Here is a 26,062-nt window from a genome sequence, read left to right as displayed (position 1 = left end):
CTCAGACACATTTGCATGCCAACATACTCTTAAGCATCTGCTGTGTTATAGAGATCGATTTTGAAGGACGTTGTATGCTAAAATGCTTCACGATGTGTGACACTTACTTTACATTATTGGACGCAAGCTCTTTGCGTATGGGATACAACATCTTTGTCTCAGGTTATGAAGAAGATGCCTAAACTGGACAGAGTCATATACTTAGACAGCCACAATTACGTGTAATGTCAGTATGAGAATAAGCATAAAAAATAAAGTTCCTATGAACAACTGTAAACAAGACTATTCATTCGAGTGCAACTTGCAGAATGGAGAAACCTGTAGTAGTAACCCACTAGAAGCAAAGCTGCAAGAACAATACATAAACAAATTATACAGGCCCAAATACAATTCCAACAGATAATCGACCATTGCACAGAACCAAAGTATAAAAAAACAATGCCCGGTTTAATTTCAAAACCACCATGAGGCACTTGTTATATATATATTTTTTAAATAAAAAAAAATCACTTTTTAAGTTAGCATGGTAAATTTTTCTAAAATCCAACGGATTTTTTTGGTTTTGAAAGAAAAGTCAGAACTTCATCGTTGGCCTTTGAGTCAGGTCCATGGCACCGACAGACGCAAGAACATCATTAATTTCTAAAGGAACGGTTTCACCACAAGTAGAGGAAAAAACACTACCTTACTTCCAGAATTATACAACCACCAAAGTTCATCTTAAATGTAAATGCATATGTGCCTAAGAAAACATATATTCTGACTAGAACCTACCCACCTATAACCAGCAAATGTTTTAAACAACATAATAGGTTTACTTTTTCACAGTTTCTCAATTAGGCTACCAGGATCTATGTTCGATCACAGACCCAGGTTCGTCTAGTGCCAAACCCACTAACTTAAATGTATCAAGTCCCTTCTCGTCAAACATGTGAGTGAATATTTTAAAGGAAAAATACAACAAGCATGTTTCACAGAGTCTCAAACAATATTTATAGTTTTCACAATACCCTCACTCACTACTGCTCAATTTATTGATGTAACACTACTCCTGGTGCCAAATTGTTTGTTATTACTAAGGGCGTTATACTGGAGACAACAATCAAGATGGTTGCCAGATGAGCAGCCCCAGCACCTCCTTTAATATTTGACATAATTCAAATAAAACCTCCATTTTACTCTGCCATTTAAGATGCCTTCAGTAGTGCTGGGGGCAACATGGGTACTGCTGGTGATCAGATATAAGACTGGTTGGATTGATCTCACGGGGAATGGAATGGAATTCTCAAGACTTTGTGGCCACTGGTACTACATTGGAATGTTTTTGCTGAGACCCTAATTATCTCACCCTCTTTTGTCACATTTAATGTTCCACTGACCACACACTTTTCCTTTTGATGGGAGTGCTCAGGACACCTACCACGTCCAAAACCTCCGCATTTCCTCCAACAGATGCTGGGATACCTGCCATTTTGAAATGGCAGTGCACAGCCTGGGGAGATAACACAGCTTACTCCCCGTGAAGTCGAGTCACTGCCCAGTTTCTTGTTCCAGATGCCATCTTCGCTTCACTTTGATGGCGCAACAAGGTTATATAATGCATATACAGTTCATCAATTATTAACTTGGCAGAATGGAAGTTACTGGAGCCCGAGCAAGCTTCAATGTTGGCTACATCCGGAATTGGTGCGATCAGCTCCGGTTTGCACTTCACAGAGAAAACAGAGGAAGGCTGCAGCACCAGGAAGCAGCTAGAGAAGTAAGTTTGCTGGTTTGACACCTGATGTCAGTGGTGTGGGTCACCATCCCATGCTCTTCCATTCCCAGTAGTCCAATGGGCAGAAGTTCCAGGTTCACTCATGAATTGGATTTTACTGCATAGCATTTACATTTTTGTTCTGCTGTCCTGATTGTTCCGGATGTGGTTCCTGGGTACCCATAACTGCCCGAGTTAAAACTCACAAGTTTCCCTATATCAGCGACTTGTTCTGGATGGCAGAGGAGCTGCTTCATTCAGTGGCCTTTTCAAACCGTTGCTCAGTCAGCACCCTGTTAGGTAAGTTTCTGATGCAGTGGGTTTAACTTAGGGTGGCTGGTTCTGGTGTGGAGGCTGGCAAGGTAGGAACACGGTTTTGGTCTGGGACATGGGCACATTGTAGGCTTCATAAGGGGTGGAAAATGATGAATGATTTGTCAGGATGTCGACTTAACTGCAGTAAGGGGTTGGGAGTTTTCACTCTAAGTGACATGAGTCAGATGAGAACATAATCTGGCTTGTGAGATGAAGGTGCAGGCCATGGTGCTAAGGGCATGTCACCAGACATGATGGCATAGTATTAAGTTTTGGGATGCTCAAGACAAGAGTCAAGTAGTGATACAACCTGAAACTGGAGTCAGTTTGCCATGACAGGGACCTGTAGGGGAGATGGAATGAGACAGTCTGTTGATCTCAAGCCTCAAACAACCAGGGTTATTGTTCCAAATTAGCTGTTAAGGTTACATTTTGTCCAGTTATCAAGCCTCAATGGCCAACCTTTGACATATGCTCTAGTCATGCCCATGCATAGCCAGCTTCTGACACACAGAACACTTTACACTAGCCACTGTCATTGAACTCAACGCTAAGCTCCTGGGAGGCTACAGCCTTGAGCATTTTCCCCAGAGAGAAAAACCAAAGTGAGAGCTCATTTTGCCAACATCGCCCTTCTGCTGGTTAAGCGTCTCCTTATCATGCATTAGAGAGCCCTAAACCCCGCAGCCCTTCCTAATGGCATGCAGCATCACTCCGCTGGGGTGAAACCGAAAGCTGGGAAGAGGCCATGTGAATATGCAGGCATCCCATATCACCAGCCTGAGATGCCATGCTTTAAGTAATATAAGAACCTGATAGCTGAAGATCCCCTCTCTCTCCACCCCCCTAAAATTCAACGACCCGCCTAGATCATGGTTTCCTGCAGTGACCACACTTAACGAGGCATCCCCCCCCACACGCCTCACTCACATAAACCCTTCTACTAGGCACCCGCTCCTCTCCACTTCCCCTTGCCAAGTGGCCACGACTTACTATTTAGCACACATCTCAGGAGCTTGCCCCCATGTCCATTCCCTTTGCACACTGCCCATCCCTAGTCCGCAAACACCATTCTATTCTAGTTCTGTTACACTCCATCACCAACACTCATGCCCTCTCCTGGTTATTTCCCACTATTAACCCTGTAGTTCTCGTCCTACTATTGGGTTCCCTACTGGATCATTGATGACCCGGCTCACAGGGGTGTTTTCTATATTCGTTCTTGAGCTTCTATCATCCCCTAAGAACATGCAGAGAATACCGGACCATGGCACTGCGCCACGCAGACTCAGGTGAAACCAGTGCAAAATCACGTGCAGCACTGAATGAGTCAGTATCTCCACTATTAGCCTATGTTTTTCATACGGCTTAACTAATACTGTAAACAACACCCGCTCCTCTTACACTTATCCAGCTTTCAGGCGAAAATTTCATGATTGTTCTTTGCGACGCTTAATTATAATGTACCGACAGTGAAATGTATCTATCAGATGCAAATAGTTTTCTTACCTCCATCACTGTAACTGTTACGATTCTACTTATGCAAAAACCCAATAAAAATTATTTGGGGGAAAAAAGGTTACCTTTTTTTAGATCTGTCCTAAAGAGAAACCTGACCTCAAAGGCAACAAACAAGGCTCAATCACAAACAAACACAAAGATCAAATATCTGTCACCAAAGCAAGAATTGCATTCATGAATACATTCACTCTTTTTATGAAGCATAGACACCACAATCATTCTTGCTCGTGGAACTTGCCAACACTACCTTAACTCCTCTTAAACCCATACTAAATTCAGCAGCTTGACTAGTATATAGGGCTTGGAAATATGATCCATTAATTAAATTACTGGTCGACTTGCCAACAGTAAGTGGCTCCATTTTATGATCTTCCTCTATTACATGAAAATTAATACAATACCACGCTCCTGAATACTCAGCACAAAAACTTAAGATTCTAGGAGGGATTCATAAGCAAATTGGCTTACACTTGTAATTTCTGAGTTTAACTAGCCTCAAAAACGATTTTTTTTCATTAACTGCTTCTAAAAAGTGGAAAAACATCTTCTGCAGGGCTCAGACCTGCAAAATGTTAAGAGAGAATGCTATTTATGATCCCTTTGTGACCACCTCCAAAAAATAGCATCTTATAAATAACATGACTGACTGCAATCAAAATCACTTTGGGCCCTACAGTAAAACTAGAGGGGGAATGAAAAAATACATATAGCCCAAACGTTACTCCTCCAAAACCAAATGTCATATAACAGGGTCCTAAGGGATCGTATCTAATCAAACATATCAAGCAACATGGCAAGTTCAGACACAAAGTCAATCATGATGATGGGTGACAGGGTGAACAAGCATTTGCAATGCAATAGGTCTTGCATTTGCTTGAGTTAGAGCTATTGGCATCATAAGTTCATAACTGGACTTTTCTTGCCACTTAAGTATGTCAACCCTGCCTCATAATTTCGTCTTTTCCTGTCACATTATTACAGTGGCTCTGCATACAACTTAAACACTTTCATGTACAAAAAATAAAATTGTGTCTCTCACACCCACGTCCGTCGACTCCCACCCCCTACTCCCCACCTCCCCCCTCTGGGGTTCAGGGGGATGAATGGGCCGCAGTGGGGTTCTGAGACAAAAAAGATTAGTACATGCCAGATTTATATAAACGCTAAACTTGCCCAGGGTAAAAAGACTGCTTCATAACGGCCACAGAATGCATTACACGTTTCTTTTCCTGTAGTTGAAATAGTGGGAAATAAACATTACCCATTCACTTTTCAGCAGTTTAAAAACCGCAAACCTTGCGTAGGGGAAAAAGAGCGCTTCACAATACAGGATACATTAGTAACAGAGTCTGTATTAGTTATGAAGCACATTTTCCCCCATTCCCTAAGCAAGGTTTGCACTATTTAAACTGCTGAAAAATGAAAGTGTAGTGACTGCACGTTTATTTTCAGCAGTTTAAATATTGCAGACATTGCACAAGAAAAAAAAAGGAGCACTTCCCAAATAATACAGACTATATTAGTAATGTACTCTTTAAGAGAAATGGAGCGCACTTTTTTCCCTATACCTGTGCAAGGCTTGCCTATTCAACCTGCTTAAAAAAATACAAGTGTAATCGAGACACGTTTATTTTTCAGCAGTTCAAATACCTCGAACTTTGCTTACGTACAAAAAAGCGCTTCACGGAGCCTTGAAACTCTGTAATGTGGTTGTGTCCCATTAAATCTGGATCTGTCCCATCAAAACACTGCAACTGTCCTCACTGGACTCACCGCCATAATCCTGCACAAACATGCGCACAGGACACAAAATCTCTTGAAGGAGTCTCTGAAGATCGGAAGCAAATGGGCATGCGCTAAATAGCCACTTTTCATATGTCGCATGTGTAAACCGGAACACACAAGAGAGTGAAATTTTATGAGAAACATTACAGAGATAAGAAAAAGAACAAATAAATTAAATTAAAAATGGAGGTAAGGGAGCCATGCACAATTAAAGGAATGCGCGGCTGCCATATGTAAACAAAGTGCGGCGTGCCGCACTGTCACATTTAAAGGAATTGGGATGCCTCATCTGCTCCAAGGAAACCTGGCAGAACAGGGAGAAGGTGTGGCACAACTAGAGCTGCCGACTTTGGAACTGAGGACTCGGTTTAAGTTACGTCATATGTTCAACATCACTTAACCTCATAGTGCCTATAAAAAATGAATATGTCCTTATGTAATGTAGCTAGTAAAGCGTTATGCAAAGCGTCCAAGACCTATGGGTCGAATTGGGGCTACTTGGCAAGTAATTAAATAAATAAGCAGGCCTACGCCCTGGCTGAGAGCAGGAATGCTCTGCAAATGAAAAGGGAAGTTTCCCAGAACACAAGCACAAAACGAAGAAGAAAAAAAAAGTTCCCTAAAGAACAGATATACAGGACAAAGCAGCTGATGAAGGGTGTTACCCTGAAACCAGTCCCAGGATGCTGGTTTCTGGTCCAGGGAGGACCTGGCCTGGCTGTTTGAGCTGGAGTGCTCCCAAGGGGTAACAGGGTCAAGACTGATTTGCATATGGCTGGGTTCAAACTGGGGTGGCATGGTGAGCAAAAGAACAATGGATTAAACCCAGATCTGTGACTGGGGATGAGTGGTTGAAAAGTTTCAGAACTCCGTCCATCATTCTTTTGTGTTGCTAAAGTTGCTCTAAGTGAGAAGGCTATGCCCAGACTTAGGTCCCATGCTCACTGTGCTACTGGATTCAAGCTAGCCTGGCTGATGAAGGGTGATACCCTAAAACTGGTCCCAGGATGCTTGTTTCGGGTCCAGGGAGGGCCTGGCCCTGGAAGTTCAGGCTGGACTGTTTTCATGTGGTACAGGGTCAAGACTGATTTGCATATGGCTGGATCCAAACCTGGGTGGCATGGTGAGCAAAAGAACTGATGAATTAAACCCAGATCTGTGACTGGGAATGAGTGTTTGAAACGTTTCATCACTCCATCCATCATCCTTTTGTGTTACCAAATTAAATGTATACCTTTATAATTTTCATAACCAAAAATAGAAATTATTTAAAATACAGTAATAAACATTATTCAGGGAGTTGGGGGGCCTTCAACTCCTGCCCCTATTTTCTCAACCACTCTTTGCTAAAAGTAACTACCCACTTCTGAGCCAATTACACAACATATTTTTATTTTCAGTAGGACAATATTTTTCATTAATTTTGAAAGTAGTTCAAAGTTTTAAGTTGTTTGTATAAAAGTTTATGTTTCCAGTCTGCATTTTTTCACTAAACCCTTACCATGACCCTGTTATAAATAAGTTATAACCACCACTGTCTTTATATCCTTTGCAAATGATTCAGTGTGATGCTCAGTCCATAAAAGTAACTCCATGGGGAAGGACTAGTCAATGAGTGAATATCGATGAGGAGACGTAATGGCCCTGACCTTGCTGGGGTTGCACAATATGTGGTTGCAGAATCTAAACACTCTCCATAGCCTAACAACTCACAATTGGGAATAACCAAGCAATGGCACATTATTCTCCATTTATGAGGTAAGCAGTTCGTACAAGCTATTTGTTCCCTCAAAATAACCAGGGGAGCGAAAACCTGCGATTTGTACCAACATGGAATGTCATTTTTCAGTACAGACAGGAGTTATGGCCCACAAGGGATTTCCAGACACATCAAATTCTGGGCCAATGACTACAGTCTATGATGAGACACAATGAATGAGAAAAACTCATTGAGTATGTATTCAATTAGTTTGCAGACTGTGAAAAGACACAAAACAAGTTATAAGGGCAGTCCGAGATGGGGCATTAAAGCAATTGAAACTCTTCTATAGCATGTAATTACTTCATTGTTGAAGTATAACTAAAGAAAAAGCTACTTACTTTCGGTAACAATATATCTGGTAAGAGACATTTTCTAATTGCAGATTCCTTACCTTAGAATTTTCCCCCAGGCGTCAGCCTGGATCCAGAGATTTTTTCTTCGAGCAATACCCCTGTGCGTCGGTAAGTGTCATCGGTCTACTCCGCAGGCGTCGTAATCACTATGATGACATCGGGAGTAGTACGTAGACGCCGCCTCAGCCAGTTCTTTTCACGACTTTCCACGCCAAAGCGCAGAGCTGCTAAGAACACAGAGATTGGTGCGCCAGAACTAACGCCCTGAAAGGGGAATCCCTGTCCCTAGAAATCATTTTGCAAGCAGGAAGGATGGGTGGGTCGGTAAGGAATCTGCAACTAGAATATGTCTCTACCAGATATATCCTTACCGAAGGTAAGTAACTTGTACCTCTGATACAGACTTCTAGTTGCAGATTCTTTACCTTAGAATAGATACCCAAGCAATGCCATCCTCTGAGGTGGGGTGCGAACCAAGATCATACTAGAAAGTCCTGCAGGTCCGAACAACCCAAGTGGCCGTTCCCGAAGGACCTTACTGTCTAGGCAGTTATGTTTAGCAAACGTGTGCAGGGATGCCTACGTAGCTGCCTGGCAGATATCCAGGACAGGAACTCTGTGTGCTAATGCAGTGGAAGCAGCAGTTTCTCTGGTGGAATAAGTGCGCAAGACCTCAGGGGGTTGCTTCTTTGCCAAAGCGTGGCACATCTTGATGCAAAGAAGTACCCATCATGAGATTGCACGTTTTTATACTGCCTTCCCTTTCTTCGCACCCACATATCAACAAAGAGTTGATTGTCCACCCGGAATTCTTTAATACGAATGCCAATGCTCTTTTTGGGTCCAGACGGTGGAGTCTCCCCTCCTCATGAGAAGGATGTGGGGGTGCGTAAAAAGTAGGCGAGGTGATGGACTGGCCTACATGAAAAGGTGTAACAACCTTGGGGAGGAAGGAAGCCTTAGTGCGCAACACCACTTTGCCAGGGTGCACAGACAAGTATGGGGGTTTTGAAGAAAGATCCTGAAGCTCACTCACTCTGCGATCAGAAGTGATGGCAACAAGAAAAACAGTTTTGGCTCGAATGGAGTACACATTAAGAAAGTAAGGACAAGATTGAGGTCCCACTGAGGCATGATAAATGGAGTGGGAGGAAACAAATGGGTGAAACCTTTAAGGAAGCGATTGACAACAGGAGACTTGAAGAGTGAAGGCTGATCAGGTAACCCAAGAAAGGCCGAAATATCCGATAAATACCCTTTAAGGGTGCCTGAAGCGGAGCCCTGCTTGGCTACAGAATGAACAGAAGAACCTCAGAAAGAGGAGCAGAGAGGGGATCAACAGATTTGTTGGTACACCATGCCACAAATGTATGCCAGCAACAGGCGTATACAGTTTTCGTGGAGGGACATCTGGCTGCCTAGATTATATCATAGACTGAGGGTGGAAGGTCAAAAGCCGTCAACTGCCGCTGCTCAATCTCCACGCATGAAGGCAGAGATTGGACACGTTCGGGTGGAGAACCATCCCCTTCTAATGTGACAGAAGATCCTCCGAAGAAGCAGTCTGAGTGGAGGATCTGTGGCCATGCTCAATAGCTCAAGATACCAAACTCTCCGTGCTCAGTCCGGAGCCACCAAGATGACTTGGGGCCGGTCGTTCCTGATCTTCTTGAAAACTCTGGACAGAAGAGGGAAAGGTGGAAAGGAGGCCAGAGTTCCACTAGAGACTAAAAGCGTCTCCGAGCTAATGTGGCGCCTTGGAAACTCCAACACGCATAACAGCTGGCATTGCGCGTTCTCTGTGGAGGCGAACAGATCTAACCATGGCTCTCCCCACTGCTGAAAAGAGACCTTTTGCCATCTCTGGATGGAGACGCCATTCATGATGTCTATGCATTGATGGCTGAGTTTGTCTGCTCTGGTGTTCAGAGAGCCCGCCAGATGTTGAACCACCAGGGTAATGTCCTGATGTTCCAGCCAAGTCCAGAGGCATAGTACCTCCTGACAAAGGGTCAGGACCCTTTTACACCCGGTTTGTTGCAGTACCACATGGCGGTAGTGTTGTCCGTGAACACTTGCACTACTTTCCCTTTGAAAGAGGGAAGACATTTTTTCAACGCAAGCTTGATCACCTGGAGCTCTAGAAAATGGATATGGAGCCCAGAATCCACCAGAGACCAGAGGCCTCTGATCTCCGCCTCTCCCATGTGGCTGTCCCATCCAAAAGTGGCACATGTGTCACTATGGATAAATCTGGCTGGGGAAGGGAGTGGAATCTGCCGTGGTACCCAATGCGGTTTCGAAAGCCACCACTACAGGTCTTTTGCAGTCCCCACTGAGATCTGAACCATGTCGGAGACATTTTCCTGATGTTGCGCCCACTGGAACTTCGCGTCCCACTGCAGAGCCCGCATATGTCATCTGGCATGTGTCACTAGCAGGATGCAGGAGGCCATGAGGCCCAGCAGCCTCAGTCAGTCTCACCTAAACACAAGACAGAGGCTGAAAGATCGGAATCATTACCTGAATATCTTGGACTCGCTTTTCAGGAGGATAGGCCCGAAATTGCACTGTATTCACAACAGCTCTGATGAAAGGGAGCGTCCGAGAGGGAGTCAGGTGTGACTTCGGCACGTTTATAGTGAACGCCAGCATGTGCAGGAGGTTCGCTGTAAGCTGAAGGTTGGAGACGACTTTCTGGGGCGAGTCTGCCTTCAACAGCCAGTCGTCGAGGTAGGAAGAAGACAAACCCCCAACGTGCGCAGATGAGCTAAAACCACCACCATCACTTTTGTGAATACCCGAGGGACTCTTGTAAAGCTGAAGGGGAGCACGGTAAATTGAAAGTGCTCGTGACCTACTAAGAATCGTAGGTAACGTCTGTGGGCAGGCAGGATGGGAATGTCGAAATAAGCCTCCTGCAAGTCCAACACTACCATCCAGTCTCCTGGGTCCAAGGCAGACAGGACCGGAGGCAAAGTGAGCATTCTGAATTTCTCCTTCTTGAGGAAGTAATTGAGGTCATGAAGGTCTAGGATAAGACTTAAACCCTTGTCCTTTTTGAGCACTAGAACGTAGGGGGAATAACAACCACGGCTTACTTCTGGTGCAGGGACCTTCTCTATGGCTCCATTGGCCGAGAGAGGTGCAACTTCCTGGCGGAGAAGTGCCAAATGATCCTCCAGAATATGGCTGACTGAAGGGGAGAGAGTAGCCCCTTCGAACGATCTGCAAAACCCACCTGTCCGTAGTGATGGATTCCCAGTGGAGCGAATACTGCCGCCAACTGGACTGGAGTAAGGGGACAGACTAGGAGGATTTGGAGGTGGAGGGAGGGATGGAACGGACAGATCTCTGGTTCCCTATCCCATGTGGGAGTCCACGTCCCCGGCCACACAGCACCTGAACAGAATGGTAGGCATGGTGGCTGGGAAGGGGACGCGACAGGGAGCCCCTTCCGTGGCCACAAAAGGGGCGAGGAGCAGTGGAAGGGCCGAGGGACCGAGACGTGGCCCGGGAGTCCCTGAACCTCTCCAAAGCCGAGTCCGCCTTGTCTCCAGAGAAACTGAAGTTATCAAAGGGCATGCCCATAATAGTCTGTTGGACATCCCCTGAAAAACCAGATGTACGCAACCAGGCATGGCGCATCAAGGTCACCGTTGCCGCAACCTATCTACCTAGAGAGTCGGTCGTGTCGAGCCCATGTGTGATCGTGAACTTTGCCGCATTTCTCCCATTGGTGACAGCTTGGGAGACGATAGCACAGGCCTCCTCCAGTATCTGCGGCAGAACCTGCACGATTGTATCCCACAGAGAGTGGGTAAAGTGGCCCAAAAGGCATGCTGTGTTCAAGGACCGCAGCGCAAGACTGGGGGGAAGAAAACATCTTCTTCCCAAATTAAGGGAATGCGCCCGAGGAAAAGAATGCCTTGATGACAAGGCTCTCAGGCATGGGGTGTTGGGACAGGAATTTAGGGTTGTTCGGGGCAGGCCGATGGCAGAGTGCAATAGTCCTGTTCTCAGGAGCCTCTGTGTTGGGTCTGGACCAAGTACCCAATAGGACATCGGTGAGGGCTTCATTGAATGGCAGAAGGGGCTCAGAATTGGAAGGCCCTGGCTGAAGTACTTCCGTCAGGAGATTCGACCTGACCTGAACAGTAGGCAGTAGGACCTCAGCCACCCTACTGACCACCATAGAATAAGTTGCTCCTTCTGCTGTAGCCACGGTAGGGGGAGACAGCAGGCCAGCGTCTGGATAAGTGTCCAGGCCACTGGACTCGCCCAACTCCTGTGCCCAGTCCAAATTAGGATCATCCTGGTATTCATAAGGGTCCAGGGACCCCCTACAAATCCTTCCCTGAATTCGTACCCATAAGAAAAAGGGTTAGAATCTGACCTGGGGTGAATAGGCCCCATTGAAGACAGAGGCGGCTGACGCCATTCCGAATGAGGGTTGTCGGGGATGAGGATTGGGTCAATGTCGACGGTGGGCACCTCCGACATCGGAAGCGTTGACAATCGAACTGGTGCCGGGGAAGGTCTCAATGGTACGACCAGTGCCAGTGCGGATCTGTGAGCGGATCCAGATGAGCCCTTGGTGGCTGGAGCTGAAGCTGCCAGCACGGAACCCAAATGCCCCCCCCCCAACCAAACCCGTTGGGCCCAAAGATGCCATATCGGGGTTGACCTCCCCAAAAATTAGGCGCATGGTCTCCTAAAACTCTTTCAATTGGGCGGGGTCACTCTTTTTCCCGGAAACTTGGGGCAGCGCGGAGTGGACCCAGAAGCAGGAACCGAAGATAGGGTCCTCAAGCGTAGATGCTCCTACCGCGTCGCATCAGCCGAGCGACGAGGTGAAGTTGAAGGGTGACAGGATCTCTTAGACTTCTTCTTCTTAACTTGTCTCGAAGAATTCAAGGAAGAATAATGGTGGTTGCTTCACGAGCGGTCTCCAGACCCCTCGAGCGAGACCGGGACCTACACAGTCGAGCGTCGGGCCGCCATAAGCTTGAGGGACCACTCCCTCAAGGCCTCAGGTGAGTGGCCCGGCACTCGGAGCATGACTTTAGGTTGTGATCGCTGCTCCAGGCACCACAGACAGACCTGATGCGGATCCATCACCGACATCATGCAGTGACAGACCGTGCACAGTTTGAAACTGGTCTTCGGGGACATCCTGAACGCACCTAAAAAAACTCACCAAAAAGGTCAAGGTCAGTCAAAAAGAGACCAGAATAGCTCTCTCTAGATCAGCGCGTGGCACAGAAAGAAAAGAACTGCCGTCACTGCGCGGAGGAGGCGTCTATGTACTACTCCAGACATCATCACGGCGATTACAATGCTAACGATGCCCGCAGAGTCGACTACCGACGCGCAAGGGTATTGCTCGAAGAAAAAATCTCTAGATCCAGTCTGATGCCTGGGGGGAAATTCTAAGGCAAGGAATCTGCAACTAGAAGTCTCTATCAGATCTACTGTTTTTATAAACAACACAATTATTGAATACATTATCATGCGTCTTACAGCAACAATAAACATTTAAGTGGCCAAGTGCACTAAGTACCTATTTCTTTGGCAACTGCAAAGGCTTCCTCTGGTGAAGTGGCAACAAGTCCTTTTGGGACAGAGATTCCTGCGTCTTGCAGCAGCCCCATGCTGAGATATTCATGAAGGGACAGGTTCCTTTGCTGCTGTACCTGGATGCCATTACTGTTAAACAGCCCAGATGCTCCAGCGAGTACCTGCATAAGTCAGATAAATATTTCTCTTAATTTGAAAAACAAATCCACGTTAACTGTATAAACCAAACTATAAATACTAAACAGGGCAGCAATTTCACCTGTGCCAACATGAATCACTATTTAAAGATGCACTGCATACCTACATACCCTGCATCCTGAAGATAATAAAAAATGTTAGGGCACATCCAGAGCAGATAAAGTTGCTTTCAAACACAAAAACTGGCAAGTCGATAACAATTAAAACAGTACAGCTTTAGATTGCTAACACACGTTAAGCAGCTGCAAAAATGCAGACTATAAGAATGAGGCGATAACACATACAAGTCTTATTCCTACTATATACTAGACAATGTCCAAAAGCAGTGTTTATTTTTAACCTTTTGACTTCGAGATTACCACTTAGTACTGGACCCTTGATATACCTCCATAAAAAATTGTTTTCCAGAGATTTTCATTTTTGATTTGTGTTTTTGTAACATTAGAGAAGTAATTTGCTAACCGGGGCCAATTTTTACTGGACGGCATTTTTTTAAATGGCGGATGTGTTGCAGTGATGATGAAATATTTCAGAAACCATGAGACTTATATACTTCATTTTGGTGTCAAAACATTTTTTGGGGGGGGTTGGGGGGGGGGGGGGGGTCAACTAGTCTGTTCCAGAGACACAATTAACTCCTCAGGCTCTATAATGATGTGTGTTTAGCCATCATATTGGTAATTTTTTTTATTTTTTTGCTGAAGGTTGGCAGCTGATTCAAATCTGTATAGAACAAAGAAGTTGGTCCCTGTGAGGGGAGTGTAGCCCTTGACTCCACAGCAGTAGTTAAATAACAGAACTGCCCCACAGATGAAGTTTGTTCTGTAATAAATACATTTTATTTTAGTCTAATAAGCAAAACACTTTTAAAACTTCAAAGATAATTGTGCAGTATTATTCTTAAGGTGCTCCTAATTGGTGATAGCCCACTGTGAGTGAATTAAGTGAACATAAAAGTGCACCAGTGATATTTACAAGGGAATATTTTCATGTGTGACTGATAAAAATCCTATGATCTTTAGATCAACACTCATGACATGAGTGTTCAAAATCCACTAAACAAATAAAGAAAAAGCATTCCACATTTATTTTTTGTTGAAGTTTCAAAGAATAATCAGAAACCTATCACGATAAAATGATTGTATATGAAGTAATCATTTTGTCATAATTGTATATGAAGTACCTGGTAGAGAAGAATCATTTATCAATACTCTGCAAAGTGTTCAATATCTAAATAAACTGAACACTAATGGTCTTTAAACCTCCCACACTATATGTGGACATGAAACCCGAATCCTTGGATATAGAATCAAATTTAAACCAAGTGGAGAAAATGCAAAAGACAAATGTAAACAATGATTTTAATGTACAGTGGCATACAATGACCACATAAAAAGCCCAATCTCTGAAAGCTGAGGAATCCATTTGCTAACGGCACAGAAACCCTGCAACAACCGTAGCAATCTTAGGGGGAAAAAAGGGAGTGTGCAAAACCACATGGCAGACCTATTACCATCACATCCACAAACAGAGGTAACGCTCAAGCGATTAAGCATTGAATGTGTCTAGAGGTCAGGTGGAATTCCATAATAAACCCACACCAAGAGGCTGTGTGTCACTGTACAATGCTGAGAGTTTGAAACTTTTTTTAGCTTATTAGACCAAAATAAAATGTATGGATTACAGATCAAAGTCCATCCTTGGGAGGTTTTGTTATTTAACTACTGCTGTGGTAGTCAAGGGTTACACTCCCCTACCGTAGGGACCAAATTGTTTATTATATATTTATGTACCCAGGTAGCTGATCAAAATAGCAAGGTGATTGAATTTGCAGCAGATTTTTATGCCCACCCAAACAGCATGTGTGCATACACTTGAAATTATGAATGTACTATGAGATCCTAGCCGCAAGTTAAGTTTGCACTCTTTGAAAAAGCAAATGAAGTTTTAAAGCCACTCGAGTGCTGGCTACAGGTTCCTACTAAGTGAGATCAGAGAAAAAATGGTCAACACTGATAAAAGTGTATTGATCCATAATAATGAAATTAAGATTTTTCTGGTTAGAACGTGCAATAATATAATTCATTTTTGTCTGTCTAACAAAAAGAATGAGCCACTTGTGGTGTTCTCAGCTGTTTTGACTCTAGATGTTCTTGCTGCCAAAATAAAAACCACAGGACGCAGTCAAATCTGCAGGAACCATTTTAAGAAACGTCCTAAAAGATTTAGGTTTTGGATTTAATGACAAATTTTCAGATGCCCCAGAGCTTCGCAAACCATGGGAGTCAACAAGAATGCCTGATGTTGTCCTAACATTTATTTACATCGTTGTTTAATATCAGCAAAGCAAAACTGTTACAAACTAAAGTCCTTGAGTTCAGAACACAAGCCGACAACAATGATGGCTTTGAAGAGTTAAGCGAAGATGTGGAAGACAATCCCATGAACCGGCAGGCTTATGTTGGGTAAATGTAATTCATAACACATGGTTTGGAAAAGACAATACATCACGGCAAGAAGAAAACTCCGCTACACAGGACGGCTGCCCACGCAATCTATGACAAGTGCAAAAGTAGAGAACTAATCACTTCAATAAATAGGATTGGTGTATCAACAAGTTATATTGACGTACTACGGAGCAGGAGGCAGCTCAGGCTGTAAAATCTTGTGAATCCGACAACACACCACTTCCAAGTCACTTTACCAGGAAAAGATTGACAATTGCTGCTCTTCATAATTTTAAAGACAGCTCTTTGTCTGGAACACCCAGCACACATGATACTGCAGTGGTGCTTTTTCAAGACTGTACCAATGAAGTAGCTGCGTCAGCTGTAGGCATAAACAAACAAAGCTGCAAACTTATAACCCAACTGCCTTGCCAATATGTGCAAAACCACTACAAGCCATCAACACATCCCAGTCTACCAGAAAGTTTCAAAGTGGCTGAGGACATGGATCGTCTTCTACTTGATGCTGCAGTCCAGAAAGTTGATTAAATTAATTTATCATTTTGATTATTCAGTGCATACTGCAGGACGAAGAAAAGCCAGTTCCTCCCTCCTTGGGCTGGAATTGATGCTCTGATCTCCCATAATACCGTCCCACTGAAGAAGGTTGGGTTTTTACCAGTAATACCATCACCTTCCACAAACTACGCAAAAGTATACACAGCTCTAAAGAATTTCCAAAATGTGAGTGCTCAGCTTGAAGACCAGCCTATCCTGTCAACTTTCTGCAATGAAGGTGTTTTCTGTATTGTAGCTGACATTTTTATAGGCAATCCAGTAGAATTTGATGATTTTCATCCAGGGGTGTGGAATTTATTAAAATATCTACTTGTCCACGGGGCAGCTTACTTCTTAAATCTACTTGTCCTGTAAAAACATCTACTTGTCCCTTTGGTGTCATGTAGTGCGTGACAAATTATGGCAGCAATCTCATTATGTAAGAGCTCTGATAATAGCCTCTCTGATTATGTCAGGGATACTACTATAGTAGGGCTTAAATACTTGCAATTTCAATCCCTACTATAGCAATTTCCTTATTTTGCCACCTTCCCGCAGAGCTACATACTGGGGCTGGAGGAAGCAGTAAGCAATAGTTCCAGAGCTGGAATGCCTTTGAGTCTGCAAACCTAACTTGCATGGTTAAGGATTTTCACCAGCTTTTCTCTAATCTTTTCCTATAAATGAGAAAGGTTGGAAAGAAGAAGTTCTTCCAGGTTTGGAGGAAAGGAAAGGAAAAAAAAAAAAAGAAGAAGAAGAGGTTGGAGGGAAAGTGAGCTTGTAAACGCTCAATAGATTTTCACATGAACAAATCTACACATGCATATTTGCACGTGCTAAAACACAGTTCACAATTATTTTCTAGGAGTACGATTTCCTGGTCTACTTCTGTAAGTTCTTGTGAATTTATGAAAGCCACTAATTCAAAGACATAGACCATGGGTGTACTTTAGAATTGGTTCCTGTTGGACTTTTGCTTATGCAGGGTCATCCCGAATCTTTTTGCCTCCTGCCTCCTATTTTTTCTGACCTGTCGCTGTTGGTTTTTGAACTCTGAGCACTTTACCACTGCTAACCAGTGCTAAAGTGCAAATGCTCTCCGTGTAAATTGTATGTAATTGGTTTATCCATGATTGGCCTATTTGATTTACTAGTAAGTCCCTAGTAAGGTGCACTAGAGGTGCCAGGGCCTGTAAATCAAATGCTACTAGTGGGCCTGCAGCACTGGTTGTTCCACCCACATAAGTAGCTCTGTAATCATGTCCCAGACCTGCCACTGCAGTGTCTGTGTGTGTATTTTTACGCTGTAAATTCGACTTGGCAAGTGTACCCTCTTGCTAGGCCTAAACCTTCCCTTTTCTTACATGTAAGGCACCCCTAAGGTAGGCCCTAGGTAGCCCCAAGGGCAGGGTGCAGTGTATGGATAAGGTAGGACATATAGTAATGTGGTTTATATGTCCTGACAGTGAAATACTGCCAATTTCGTTTTTCACTGTTGCAAGGCCCGTCTCTCTCATAGGATAATATGGGGGCTACCTTTAAATATGATTAAAGTGTAGATTCCCCTAGAGAGTAGATGGACGTGGAGTTTGGGGTCCCTGAACTCACAATTAAAAAATACATCTTTTAGTAAAGTTGATTTTAAGATTGTGCGTTTGAAAATGCCACTTTTAGAAAGTGAGCATTTTCTAGCTTAAACCATTCTGTGACTCTGCCTTGTTTGTGGATTCCCTGTCTGGGTCAGTTTGACAGCTGGGTTGTTTTTCACTTCGCACTAGACAGTGACACAAAGGGGGCTGGGGTGTAACCTGCATTTCCTGATTAGCCATCTCTGCTAGGAGGGAGGGGTGGAGTGGTCACTCTCATCTGAAAGGACTGTGCCTGCCTCTGACAATGCCGGCTCCAACCCCCTGGTGTGTGTCTGAGGCCTTGCCTGGGCAAGGCAGGATTTCACAAGTAGGTGTGAGTCCCCTTTGAAGAAAGGTGACTTCAAAGACTAAAATGGGTATAAGAAGGGCACCCAAATCTACAGACTTTAGAAACACTTCTGGAACCAAGAGGAACCTCTGCCTGGAGAAGAGCTGATAGCTGAGGAAGAAGTGCTGCCCTGCCTGTGACTGTGCTTTGTGGAGTTTTCCTGCAGTGCTGCTTCTGCCAGAGTAAGAGGGCAAAGACTGGACTTTGTGTGCCTTCCATCTTGTGAAGAAATCTCCAAGGGCTTGAGTTAGAGCTTGCCTCCTGTTGTTTGAAGTCTCAAGGACAGCAAAGACTTCTCTCTGCCAGCACCTGGAGTCTCTGGAGAGACTCCTGCCCCGACAAGTGGTGCCCTATCCGGTCCCTGGGCCCTTGAAAGGAAAGCTGGTGGAATCCACGAAAATCGACTTTGGACGACTTCGGACCAACGCCGCTGCTGAATCCGGTAACGCCGCCTGCACCCGACGCCGTGACCTTCGCTGGAACGCGACGCTCTTCGCAGGCCCAACACCGCAGCAGCCCGGCTGAAGTCCGCGACTCCGTGGAAGTCGCAGCACCATGTCGTGACCGACGCCGCTCGAAGTGCGCGGATTCAATGTTTCGCACAGACGCCGCGATTCCCGACTTCGCGCATCGGCTTGTTTTCCCTCTTTACCAAAGGTACTGTACTTGGGGGTCTACACGACTCCGTGTCCGGCGCCGCTGGTGTCAGCTTGTTGGGAACGACTCCGTCACGACGCCGTGTTAACATCTCATCGAAGCATTTTTGTTTCTAAGCGCTATTTTTGAGTTTAATCTTTAAAAATTCATAACTTGACTTGTGTATGTCGGATTTTTGTAGTTTTGGTCTTGTTTTGTTTAGATAAATATTTCCTTTTTTTCTAAACCGGTGTTGTGTCATTTTTTTGTGTTTTCATGAAGTTACTGTGTGTGTTGGTACAAATACTTTACACCTAGCGCTCTGAAGTTAAGCCTACTGCTCTGCCAAGCTACCAAGGGGGTAAGCAGGGGTTAGCTGAGGGTGATTCTCTTTTACCCTGACTAGAGTGAGTGTCCTTGCTTGAACAGGGGGTAACCGGACTGTCAACCAAAGACCCCATTTCTAACATTGGTGATCAGTGGTTGGGATTTGGACTTGTATTTGTACTTGACATACAGTAATTAAGTGTACACTACTGTTTGAGTTCAGACCACTACGTGACCACATACTACTTGTTTGGTGATCTGTTGCTTTTTCTCTTAAGGACTCCTTTTTATTCTACTTCCATGATTTTGCTGATCCCTTGACGGATTCTTTTTACTTCATTGGGAACTTATTTTCTGCCTTTGGAACTTTGCACTTGTGACCACCATGTCTCAATCTGGAGATGCAACAGCTGGAGCTGTGTTTGAAATAGAGAAACTGAAGGAGTACTCAGTTGCTAAATTGAAACAGTTCCTTAAAGATCTTGACTGTCCCACTGAGAGCTCCACCAGGGAGGGGGAGCTGCAAAAGGCACAGAGGGCCTGGGTGACAATCAAGAAGGCTGGAGGGCACACAGAGGAGGAGAATGTGGGTGGGGAAGTGCAGAGGATACACAGTGGTGTAGTGGAGGTACCTGTTACGCCTGGGGGGGGAGGGTCCCCAGGAGGGGTAGCAGGGTGTCATCCAAGGGTCTGACTCCTGAAGAGTTACAGGACAGACAGGCAGAGAGGGCCCGCTGGTTCAAGGAGTTGAGGATGCAAAGGGAGAAGGAGTTGGAAGAAAGGAGGAGGGATTTAGAGATCAAAAAGAGGATTTGGGCTTATGAGCTCAAAATGAAGGAGCTGGAAGTCATGAGGGCTGAATCCAGCTGGAATGGTGGCAGCAACAATTTTATATCTAGTGCTGCTGAAGAAGTGCACATGCCCAGAGATGTGGTGCCCTACTTGAAGGAGGGAGTTAACACACACCAGGAGGTTCAGGGGTATGAGGTAGCTCCAGTGATGCACAGGGTCCCTGAGGTGGATTGGGGAACTGGCATGGGGAGTCATATTCCTACTGGTGGGAGGGACACTCTACTGACTCTAGGTGAGAGTGACAGGGAGAGGGTTTCCCCCCCAGGTCGAAGTCCTGGTTATGGAGTGTTAAGACATCCCAGAAGAGTGTGGGTTGAGTGTCAGGGACAGTCAGGTGCTGTCTCACCAGTCTCAGGAGGGTGATGTGGGGTGCTTTTTTAAAGCAGAGTCACTGGATGGTTGGGTGAAGGGTACTTTGGTTAATTCATGTAAGGGGCTGAGTGATGTAATTGCTGGAGAGCATATGTCTAGTCCTTATTTTCCAGAGCTACGCCAACACCAGGTGGAGTGTGAGTTCTCGGACCCCAGGGAGCTTACAATGGAGGCAGACCTCTTGGTGAGTACCAGAGAGTCTGAAGAGGCATTTGGGGGGGCTCCTGAGAGGAGTGGTCTAGGTATTTCCCAACCAGGTGAGGTAGGGAAGGGTTGTAGTGTCCCAGGTAGGTCCCAGTGTAGTGGGATGGGTGAGGGACCCCATGTCCAGTCTCTGAGGAGGTGGAATGGGGATGGGCTGAGGTCCAAGGTGCCCGAGATCCGGTCCCAGGTCCTGGAGAGTTCCATGAGGGAACACCAGGAGGGGAGCCTAGCCTGTACCATAGGGCCATCTGTTGAGGGAGATCCCACAGTGTCAGGAGAACTTGGGGGGGCAGCTGTAGCCAGCGCCCCACCAGTTCTGGTGTCTGGCAGTACCACTCCTAGTGAGGGGGTGCAGAAGGCCAGACAGAGGGTTGAGAGGGGGTTGCGGACCCCAGTGGAGAACCTGGAGGGTCAGGGGTCAGCTCTGACAGCCCCACATGAATGACCTTGGTGAGACCATTTCTGGGTTGGGGGGGAATCCAGACTCTGTCAGATGGGCAGAGGTCAGGAGACCTGCGCCAGCCAGACTCTTGTGTGGCCCTTCGGGACAGTGTGTCCCTTGAGGGGGGTAAGTGTGCCCCCCTGGAAGTCCTGGTGTGCCAGGCAATGGTTCAACCGCAGGGTGGTGACTCTGGGTTGGATGACCAGCTTCAGAGGGTAAACTCTGACCTGGTGGGGGGTAGGTATACCCCCCAGGAAGTCCTGGTGTGCCAGGCAGTGGTTCAACCACAGGGTGGTGACTCTGGGTTGAATGATCAGGTTCAGGAGGTAAATTCTGACCTGGTGGGGGGTAAGTGCGCTCCCAAGGAAGTCCTGGTGCGCCAGGCAGTGGTTCAACCGCAGGGTGGTGACCCTGGGTTGGATGATCAGGTTCAGAGGGTAAACTCTGACCTGGTGGGTGCTAGGTATGCCCCCCAGGAATTCCTGGGTTGCCAGGCAGTGGTCCAGTCTGTGGGTACAGACCCTGGACTGGAGGATCCGGTGCAGGGGATAAACACGGACCTGAAGGGGGGAGGGGGGGATTTACCCAATCACCCCCCCTGGTGTGATTTCAAGGGGTACTCTCCCTGAGGGGTGGGTGCAGAACCCTGAGAGTAGGGGAAGGGGAGAGAAAGACTCACCCCTGACCCCAGAGAAATCTAAGGGTACAGACCCTGAATTGGAAGGCCAGGTTCAGGGTGTCCCCCCTGACCTGGAGGAAGGGTCTACTGCTAACAGTTCCCCTACCATGTTGTCTTCTGGGGGGGCCACTTCTAGTTGGGTGGTTCAGGACCCCAGAAGAGAGGGCAGGGGGAGGGAAGCCTCACCCCTGGCCCTGGTCCAACCTGAAGGTACAGACCCCAGGTTGGAGGATCACTTGCAGGTTAACATCCCTGCACTGGTGGAAGAATTGTGCAGGACTGCTTCTACAAGTACCCTGACAATTCTTTACTCTCGGGGTGCCGCTCCTGGGGGAGGGTACAGAGCCCCAGAGGGGAGGACCAGGGTCAGGTTATCTTCTCTGACCTGGTGGAAGGGAGAGTGGTCAAAGGGTGTCAGGCACCTGGGGCTACTGCCCCCCACTCTCCGCAGTCACAGTGCTTGGAGAGGCCCGAGGTCGGGCTCTCATCCCTGACAGTTGTCTGGGACCACTTTGGCTTGCTGTCCTGGTGGACAGAGTTGCCCCTGGGGGGGGGGGGGGGACGACGAGAGTCACACCCCAGGGGTGGAGTGGGCAACACCACTGTGTTGGCCCTGGTGGTACTATCTGCCCATTGCAATACATCTGTGAGCAAAGTAAAGTTAGGTGCTGCACAGATGGTGTCTGCAGATGTGGAGAAGGGTTCCCCATGGGTTAGCTTAGTGGGCCCTGAGAGTATGGACAGAGGGATCCAACTGGAGTCAGGAAGGGGTAGCAACTGGAACATGCCCCTGCTGTTGTGGGCCTGGGTCCTTGTTCTATCGCCCCAATCAGGGAAGTGCATCAAGGTATTGATTGTTCTCCTCTGGCTTTAGGCTGGTAGGGGGTCGTGTTGGACTTTTGCTTATGCAGGGTCATCCTGAATCTTTTTGCCTCCTGCCTCCTATTTTTTCTGACCTGTCGCTGTTGGTTTTTTAACTCTGAGCACTTTACCACTGCTAACCAGTGCTAAAGTGCAAATGCTCTCCGTGTAAATTGTATGTAATTGGTTTATCCATGATTGGCCTATTTGATTTACTAGTAAGTCCCTAGTAAGGTGCACTAGAGGTGCCAGGGCCTGTAAATCAAATGCTACTAGTGGGCCTGCAGCACTGGTTGTTCCACCCACATAAGTAGCTCTGTAATCATGTTCCAGACCTGCCAATGCAGTGTCTGTGTGTGTATTTTTACGCTGTAAATTCGACTTGGCAAGTGTACCCACTTGTCAGGCCTAAACCTTCCCTTTTCTTACATGTAAGTCACCCCTAAGGTAGGCCCTAGGTAGCCCCAAGGGCAGGGTGCAGTGTATGGATAAGGTAGGACATATAGTAATGTGGTTTATATGTCCTGACAGTGAAATACTGCCAATTTCGTTTTTCACCGTTGCAAGGCCTGTCTCTCTCAGAGGATAATATGGGGGCTACCTTTAAATATGATTAAAGTGTAGATTCCCCTAGAGAGTAGATGGACATGTGGAGTTTGGGGTCCCTGAACTCACAATTAAAAAATACATCTTTTAGTAAAGTTGATTTTAAGATTGTGCGTTTGAAAATGCCACTTTTAGAAAGTGAGCATTTTCTAGCTTAAACCATTCTGTGACTCTGCCTTGTGTGTGGATTCCCTGTCTGGGTCAGTTTGACAGCTGGGTTGTTTTTCACCTCGCACTAGACAGTGACACAAAGGGGGCTGGGGTGTAACCTGCATTTCCTGATTAGCCATCTCTGCTAGGAGGGAGGGGTGGAGTGGTCACTCATCTGAAAGGACTGTGCCTGCCTCTGACAATGCCGGCTCCAACCCCCTGGTGTGTGTCTGAGGCCTTGCCTGGGCAAGGCAGGATTTCACAAGTAGGTGTGAGTCCCCTTTGAAGAAAGGTGACTTCAAAGACTAAAATGGGTATAAGAAGGGCACCCAAATCTACAGACTTTAGAAACACTTCTGGAACCAAGACGAACCTCTGCCTGGAGAAGAGCTGATAGCTGAGGAAGAAGTGCTGCCCTGCCTGTGACTGTGCTTTGTGGAGCTTTCCTGCAGTGCTGCTTCTGCCAGAGTAAGAGGGCAAAGACTGGACTTTGTGTGCCTTCCATCTTGTGAAGAAATCTCCAAGGGCTTGAGTTAGAGCTTGCCTCCTGTTGTTTGAAGTCTCAGGGACAGCAAAGACTTCTCTCTGCCAGCACCTGCAGTCTCTGGGGAGACTCCTGCCCCGACAAGTGGTGCCCTATCCAGTCCCTGGGCCCTTGAAAGGAAAGCTGGTGGAATCCACGGAAATCGACTTCGGACCAACGCCGCTGCTGAATCCGGTAACGCCGCCTGCACCTGACGCCGTGACCTTCGCTGGAACGTGACGCTCTTCGCAGGCCCGACACCGCAGCAGCCCTGCTGAAGTCCGCGACTCCGTGGAAGTCGCCGCACCACGTCGTGACCGATGCCGCTCGAAGTGCACGGATTCAACGTTTCGCACAGACGCCACGATTCCCGACTTCGCGCATCGGCTTGTTTTCACTCTTCACCAAAGGTACTGTACTTGGGGGTCTACACGACTCCGTGTCCGGCGCCGCTGTTGTCAGCTTGTTGGGAACGACTCCGTCACGACGCCGTGTTAACATCCCATCGAAGCATTTTTGTTTCTAAGCATCATTTTTGAGTTTAATCTTTACAAATTCATAACTTGACTTGTATTGTATTGTATTGTAATCGTATTTATATAGCGCTTACTACCCCTGACGAGGCGTCGAAGCGCTTTACTTGTGTATGTCGGATTTTTGTCGTTTTGGTCTTGTTTTGTTTAGATAAATATTTCCTATTTTTCTAAACTGGTGTTGTGTCATTTTGTAGTGTTTTCATGAAGTTACTGGGTGTGTTGGTACAAATACTTTACACCTAGCGCTCTGAAGTTAAGCCTACTGCTCTGCCAAGCTACCAAGGGGGTAAGCAGGTGTTAGCTGAGGGTGATTCTCTTTTACCCTGACTAGAGTGAGAGTCCTTGCTTGAACAGGGGGTAACCTGACTGTCAACCAAAGACCCCATTTCTAACAGCACCACTTTTCTTGCGCCTCCCTAACCCTACTATTTAAGATACAGTGTACCATGGCGGAATTAGGTACAATAGTGTCAAACTTTTTATGCTACCGTGGCGCTTTGCTCCACTAGCGTCAAATCTTCTGACGCTAGTAGAGCAAATTGCAAGGAGGCCTATTGATTCCAAAGGGTGTGTTCTTTTAGCGCCTGCTTTAAGCAGTCGTTAAAATGACACCAAAAATGTCACAATGAAATCTTGTAGACTTCATTGACCCATTTTTGCGTGCCTCCTTGTGCCAGAACACCCCCTTGCATACATTATGCATGCCGCATGCATAATGTGGCACAAATGGTCAACAAGTGGTGCAGTGCATGCATTGTGCCACTTTGTAGAAATGGTGCAGCGTTTTTGGCAAACTAATGCCACATTAGCGTCAGAAAAATTATGCTAAAAGGCCATCCTTAAACTTGGGCCTTTGTTTTTAATAAACATCTATTTCTCTATCTATTGGCTGGCTTTACTGTGAGTGATTGCATTCTGCTCTTCCACAAGGAGTATATTGGCACACAAAGTAGTTTTGTGCAGTCCCAGGAACCACTGGTGCAATCAGTGTCGTAATGAAACTGGAGGGGGTCCCCCTGCAAAGAATATGGCGGGCCACTCTCTCCAAACTAACTCAGAGCAGGTGCTGTGCTGAGGGGGGCCCCCTGGGAGGGGCCTGCGGGGCCTTTTTAACACCAATAGTGGCAATGTGTGCTTTTTGAGACCAAAAACCTTTTTTTCTTTTTGCCAGTGTTTGTTGCAACTGTATGGGCCTAGCAGCTCCCACAACCATAAAGTGTTACAAAAGCAATTTCAAAACAAGGAAAGCATTGACAAAACCAAAAGACTCACAAAAAAAATGTCAGATTGGTTGGCTTTGCCAGTGCTTGTTTATTTTTATGCTTTTTATACTCTTTTTGAAAATGGTTACACTGGCTTTCCTTTAAGAATATTTTTTGGAAATACTAGCATGCGCCAACATATTTTTACTACATGACGCTTCAAAGAAATAGCATCTTTCATAGAAGTGAAACGTTTTTTCAGAGCATTGAATTTTGAAAGCAAAAAAATCACTCTTGCTTACAAGCTGCTGCATACATTTGCATCTAATCCGAGAGCATTCTGGGAGCATTATACTTAGTCTCATACTGTTAAACCTTTCAAACAAGTGTGTACACTTTTTTTTTTTTTTTACTGTAGCC

General features: G+C 46.0%; 1 protein-coding gene across 1 annotated transcript in view; it reads right to left on the bottom strand.

Moving 5' to 3' along the window:
* Positions 1-26,062, bottom strand: part of SUCLA2 (succinate-CoA ligase ADP-forming subunit beta) — a 440,896-nt gene that overhangs the window by 361,817 nt on the left and 53,017 nt on the right. Inside the window, exon 2 of the mRNA XM_069205385.1 lies at positions 13,056-13,233. Within this exon, the coding sequence (XP_069061486.1) occupies positions 13,056-13,233 (178 nt within the window). The remainder of the gene's footprint in view (positions 1-13,055; positions 13,234-26,062) is intronic.

The sequence above is a fragment of the Pleurodeles waltl genome, chromosome 8 (genome assembly GCF_031143425.1).
Source record: "Pleurodeles waltl isolate 20211129_DDA chromosome 8, aPleWal1.hap1.20221129, whole genome shotgun sequence".
Taxonomy (NCBI): domain Eukaryota; kingdom Metazoa; phylum Chordata; class Amphibia; order Caudata; family Salamandridae; genus Pleurodeles; species Pleurodeles waltl.
Note: the sequence above shows the minus strand (reverse complement) of the source record. Positions and strands in the feature narration are given on the sequence as shown.